Source organism: Mizuhopecten yessoensis, unplaced genomic scaffold (assembly GCF_002113885.1).
Source record: "Mizuhopecten yessoensis strain PY_sf001 unplaced genomic scaffold, ASM211388v2 scaffold1721, whole genome shotgun sequence".
NCBI lineage: Eukaryota > Metazoa > Mollusca > Bivalvia > Pectinida > Pectinidae > Mizuhopecten > Mizuhopecten yessoensis.
The window spans coordinates 5938-12472 of record NW_018404188.1 but is presented as its reverse complement, the minus strand read 5'-3'; the positions used below and the strand labels follow the sequence as shown (position 1 = coordinate 12472).

General features: G+C 43.1%; 1 protein-coding gene across 1 annotated transcript; it reads right to left on the bottom strand.

The window, feature by feature from the left end:
* Positions 1-634: 634 nt before the first annotated feature.
* On the bottom strand, positions 635-3376 carry LOC110466976 (E3 ubiquitin-protein ligase TRIM71-like). The gene has a single exon (XM_021523814.1). It carries the CDS (start codon positions 3204-3206, stop codon positions 1197-1199), a length of 2010 nt encoding a protein of 669 aa, XP_021379489.1. The 5' UTR covers positions 3207-3376; the 3' UTR covers positions 635-1196.
* Positions 3377-6535: the final 3159 nt, after the last annotated feature.

Genomic DNA, 6535 nt, shown 5'->3' with positions numbered 1-6535 from the left:
ACTGTCGTAGGGGCCAGGTGTCGTGTACACTGTCGTAGGGGCCAGGTGTCATGTACACTGTCGTAGGTGCCAGGGGTCATATACACTGTCGTAGGTGACAGGCGTCGTGTACACTGTCGTAGGGGCCCGGTGTCATGTACACTGTCGTAGGAGCCAGGTGTCATGTACACTGTGTAGGGGCCAGGTGTCGTGTACACCTTCGTAGGCGCCAGGGGTCATGTACACTGTCGTAGGGGGCAGGTGTCATGTACTCTGTCGTAGTCGCCAGGTGTCATGTACACTGTCTGTACACTGTCGTAGTCGCCAGGCGTCATGTACACTGTCGTAGGTGCGAGGTGTCATATACACTGTCGTAGGTGCCAGGTGTAGCGTACACTGTCGTAGGTGCCAGGGGTCATGTACACTGTCGTAGGGGCCAGGGGTCATGTAAACTGTCGTAGGCGCCAGGTGTCATATACACTGTCGTAGGTGCCAGGTGTCGCGTACACTGTCGTAGGTGCCAGGTGTCATGTACACTGTCGTAGTCGCCAGGTGTCATGTACATTGTCTTAGGGGCCAGGTGTCGCGTACACTGTCGTAGGTGCCAGGTGTCATTTACACGTCATATATTAAAAACATAGAGAGGATAAACAGGAAATATTTTAATTTTATCAACCACTTCAACAGTAACATGTATCGTTCATGTATAACAAAATCACGATTGCGTCATGCATGGGATAAATAATTCAATGTATGATTTAGGTCATTGAATGATATGCAAGTTTACTAACTGTATTATGGTCAATGATATTGCATTCACAGCGGAATTCAATAATCAAGAGTACTCAAAGTACTCAATAAATGAAATAATCAATATGTTTTGACCCGGAATATATACTATTCCTTTCAATCAGGCTATTTGTCACTACTGTAACAATGGCAATGTTTGCGCTGTAACCCTTAAAACTACTGGCGGCGTTGAAATTTTCGTGTTTGCAATGATTCTTTAATCTATATATTCCAATATCTCTATTCTATATAATCTATATGCCTGTATTTTATTAGCGTGTGAATATTTTCGCGCTAATTTACTCAACGTGAAAACCGCGAGCATTTCCACACCGCGTTAATTTCCACTATTACAATTTACATTGACAAAATGATCATTAAAGATAACATTGATTACACAATCTGATTTTACACGGGGCACATTCAGACTACAGGTATTGATATACCTTCATTTGTCCGTTTTCGTTTCCCACCCATAACTGTCCCTCACCATCAAGTGCCAGAGACGTGGGGCACGTGATACCGTCTTCCTTGCGCAGCAGGAAGCTGACAAATTGACCATTTTTGTCCACGACATGTATACAGTGGTTGTTAGTATCGGTAATCAAAAGTCTGCCGTAGCTATCACACACGATGCCACACGGGGAGAATGGCCTTTCCCCAGCTGATACCGATCTTCCGTCGTAGACAAACCTGAGATTTCCCAGTCTGTCTAGCACCACTACCCGCCCCGAGCCCATAGATGTCTTGTCGGTCACACATATGTCTCCATTAATGTTCTCCTGGACACGATAAGGTCTCGTGAAAAGGCGTTTGTTTTCGTCTGTGTATTCATACACTTGTACTTGTTGACCCCGACTGTCTAGTCTGGCCACCATGCGTCTACTTGTTTTAGTGACCGATGTAGAATATTGGTCCATTAGACACACCAGCAGACTTCCGTCAGAAGCTACAGTAAGACCACGCGGATAATATTGAGTGGACACGAGCTCTCGGACATTGCCATTTTCCTCAATTGCTCTAATTGAACGATCCCGGAAACACGACATCACGATAGAATGGTCATTCCGGCTGACAAGATCATCAATCATTACACCCACTCGTAAACTACTAATTACACGTCCGGTTCCGTCCGTAAACACGACTCGGTCTGATTCGCAGCCACAACAGACAGATATCTGTCCCCCTGCCACGGCCGCCATAGTATGGACAGACTCATTCACAAAATCATCGTCGTTATCATCCTCATCTACCACTAAAGGGCAGTGGAATTCTGAGACAAGTTTGATGTTTACATCTTGTGGATCTCCTTGGCACATGGACACAGAACGAGACCACGTGAATCCAGAGTTCCTAGTAGAACAGTGTCCAAAACCGTTCATCAACATGTCCCTTACAAGTTCCCCCGATTCGAATGCCACATCTACCTTTTGTAGTTCGGGTAATGGCCGTCTTGTTTCGAGACTATCAAATGTCTCTTGTGATACTTTACAGATAGATACTACCTCAACATCAGTCCCTTGTTTTAGAACGTTTTCTGTCCTCCTGATGCTCTCGCCAACCGTCAATAACTCTTTTTCCAATTCTCTCATGAATTGTTCCAATCTGGTTAGACCCAAGGATTCTTTCGAACGAACATCCTTTATCATTTCTAACTTGATGGCGTCGATTTGGTCTTTGATACATTTAGAACGTTGTATGATATCAACGACCACGCTCTCTGCGTTTTCTTTAATGGCTTTGATCTGTTTTGGAATCTCTGCTAGCTTTTTCTCCAACATACGGACATATCCATGCCGTACCGTATCCACTTTCTCCTCCAGTTGTCTTCGCTTGTCCCCTACAATGACCTTAACTGGTCTTGACCTGTGTCCTTTATGGTCACTTGTACGGCATTTTTTACAGACGGCCGTGTCACAAGGACGACAGAAGTAGGCAAGTTCCTCGTCGTGGATGGAACACCTGCTCCCAGAAATTTCCCCCGTCTCGGTATGGATATCCCCCAACATTGTGATGCTATGGTGCTTCGAGGCCTTGCTTCGCCGGTGTGACTGATGGCAAAAGTTACACATCAACTCTCGACATTCCACACACCTGGCCTCGGCAGGTCGACTCTCCTCACACAGGTCACACTTGCGGTCATTTCCATTGTTACTGGACACTTCCTCTGTCTGACCGTGTGTCATGGTGTCGTTGACCCCACAAACCGGACAAGCAATTCTGCCGTTCACCTCCTGTCCTGATTTTGACCTTTTTTTGAGGCACCACTTACAGAACGTGTGGGAACAGCTCAGAGTGACGGTTTGGGTAGGAACCTCCCAACACAGACCACACTTAATGTACTCCTCAGACTCGTCCAGTACGGAGCTGTACATATTAAGTACGTGTTGCTCCTCCCGAACATGCTGCCCTAAACAGGACACTTTTTGTACAACCATCGGAATATATATCGTTCCTCACGGCATGTGCGTTCACTGTGAACTGTGTTATTGACTGCGTCGTTCCATTTATAGGTGATGTATCAGGGTAAAAACCGAATGCTAATTTGTTATTATCCATCGTCTTACCTAACGTAGGTCATGCATACAACTGACTGTCACTACCTGTTGTTTCTAGGAACTCTTACCGACTCTCATTAGTAAAACATGCCCCGAGCTAATGTCGTCACGGGCTCTTTAGGTACACTACGCTGTAACATAGAACACTATTAGGGTCAACACAGTAGGTGCCGTGGAATTACTGCTTTGTTTGTTATTCATGTTACTTATAATGAACAAGCATGCAGTAAATCATGTTAATGATGTTATTGATTGTGTGTTAGAATCGTCACAGAAAGATGGAGTACGTGTTAGTTTTTATGTTATATTTCCTTACCGAGAAATGTTTTTGATGTTAATAATTACGTAATGGATGTCGAACAAATGGTGTACATGGTAGTTAGTTGTTTTTGTTTTGTTTTGTTTTTATTATTTACAATATGATTGCATTATATCAAATATCAGAGAAACAATCAAAAATAATTGTTCACAATTAAATTTCAAATAAACAGGTACCTAAGATAAGTCCGAAGCAAACCACGCGAGATTAACAATATATACAAATAAAAGGTTCAATATTTTATTTAGCCGATCACGAGCCCACATTGACGCTACAGCATATTTACCAAACGTACACCTCATAACCAAATAACATCTCATAACTAAATAATTCATCTGTGATAAATTATAAGACTGAAAATGGTTGATTCTGAGACTGCAAGGTGAAATGGCTTAAACAGTAATACGGGATTCTTTGTTATACTATGAATAAACAAAATGAATTAACTTCTACTACCAAATGACTGACGCTATTATTACATGACCGTACATAAAGGATAAGAGGCATGGATTCTTTTATCAGTTTTCTGCGTAGATTGTCTTAATACCAAACCACATAAGCGGTATACCAAACCACACTGGCGATGTATACCACAGTGTCAACACGGCAATTCATCATTATTTTGTGTTGTTTGCAGCCGGATCCCGTAATAACAGACAATAATTTATACATATTGCGCCTGGCTAATGCATCATTTATACCTATATGGTAGGCCGCTGTGTTTTGTATTAACGCTACACTGGAGTTGTCAGCTGTCCCGCGGTATAGCTCAGTCGTCGGGACAGTACATAAACCGCAAGTAATGGAGCTGCTCCTAAAACGTTGTTATTGATAGAGACAAATGTCGAGCTCAAACTTTGAAAAATGACCGTCATAAATAATACAACGAAAACGAGGGTAAAAGCCGAGTAAAAAAATAGTCATGGGATTTTAGGAAAATTGTAAATTACATTTTGTCGTCAATACTTTTGAAGTATTGATTTATTACTTTGTGAAATGCCAATTATTGTAGCCTGTTCTAACCGTAATTGGCATGTAATTTTGAGCGAACCTTGTATTCTAGCGTGACACAAATTAGCGTCTCATCCAAAAGATCACAATTACAATAATAAGATTTGAAAGCATCAAGCAGGATTCGACTTCTGAATGAAAGTTAATATCTGTCTAGATGTGACGCTAACCTTACAGCAATGGAAGCTTCGTCTACATTCTACAGATCAGTCTACTGTCTAGATGTGACGCTAACCGTACAGCTATGGTAGCTTCGTCTACAGTCTACAGATCACTCTACTGTCTAGATGTGACGCTAACCGTACAGCAATGGTAGCTTCGTCTACAGTCTAAGGATCAGTCTACCCTCTAGATGTGACACTAACCGTACAGCAATGGAAGCTTCGTCTACAATCTACAGGCCAGTCTACTGTCTAGATGTGACGCTAACCGTACAGCAATGGTAGCTTCGTCTACAGTCTAGATGAGACGCTAACCAGTACAGCAATGGTAGCTTCGTCTACAGTCTACAGATCACTCTACTGTCTAGATGTGACGCTAACCGTTCAGCAATGGTAGCTTCGTCTACAGTCTACATATCAGTCTACTGTCTAGATGTGACGCTAACCGTACAGCAATGGGAGCTTCGTCTACAGTCTACAGATCAGTCTACTGTCTAGATGTGACGCTAACCTTACAGCAATGGTAGCTTCGTCTACAGTCTACAGATCACTCTACTGTCTAGATGTGACGCTAACCGTACAACAATGGTAGATTCGTCTACATTCTACAGACCAGTCTACTTTCTAGATGTGCCACTAACCTACAACATTGGTAGCTTCGTCTACAGTCTACAGATCACTCTACTGTCTAGATGTGACGCTAACCGTTCAGCAATGGTAGCTTCGTCTACAGTCTACAGACCATTTTACTGTCTAGATGGGACGCTAACCAGTAAAGGAATGGTAGCTTCGTCTACAGTCTACATATCAGTCTACTGTCTAGATGTGACGCTAACCGTTCAGCAATGGTAGCTTCGTCTACAGTCTACAGACCAGTCAACTGTCTAGATGTGACGCTAACCGTACAACAATGGTAGATTCGTCTACAATCTACAGACCAGTCTACTGTCTAGATGAGAGTCTACTGTCTAGATGAGACGCTAACCAGTAAAGGAATGGTAGCTTCGTCTACATTCTACAGATCAGTCTACTCTCTAGATGTGACGCTAACCGTACAGCACTGGTAGCTTCGTCTACAGTCTACAGATCAGTCTACTGTCTAGATGTGACGCTACCCGTACAGCAATGGTAGCTTCGTCTACTTTCTACAGATCAGTCTACTGTCTAGATGTGACGCTAACCAGTAAAGGAATGGGAGCTTCGTCTACAGTCTACATATCAGTATACTGTCTAGATGAGACGCTAACCAGTACAGCAATGGTAGCTTCGACTACAGTCTACAGACCAGTCTACTATCAAGATGTTACGCTAACCGTACAGCAATGGTAGCTTCGTCTACAGTCTAGATGAGACGCTAACCGTACAGCAATGGTAGCTTCGCTTCGTCTACAGTCTACAGACCAGTCTACTGTCTAGATGTGAGGCTAACCGTACAGCAATTGTAGCTTCGTCTACAGTATCAAGATCAGTGTACTGTATAGATGTGACGCTAACCAGTAAAGGACTGGTAGCTTCGTCTACATTCTACAGACCAGTCTACTGTCTAGATGAGAGTCTACTGTCTAGATGAGAGTCTACTGTCTAGATGAGGCGCTAACCAGTACAGCAATGGTAGATTCGACTACAGTCTACAGACCAGCCTACTATCAAGATGTTACGCTAACCGTAGAGCAATGGTAGCTTCGTCTACAGTCTACAGATCAGTATACTGTCTAGAT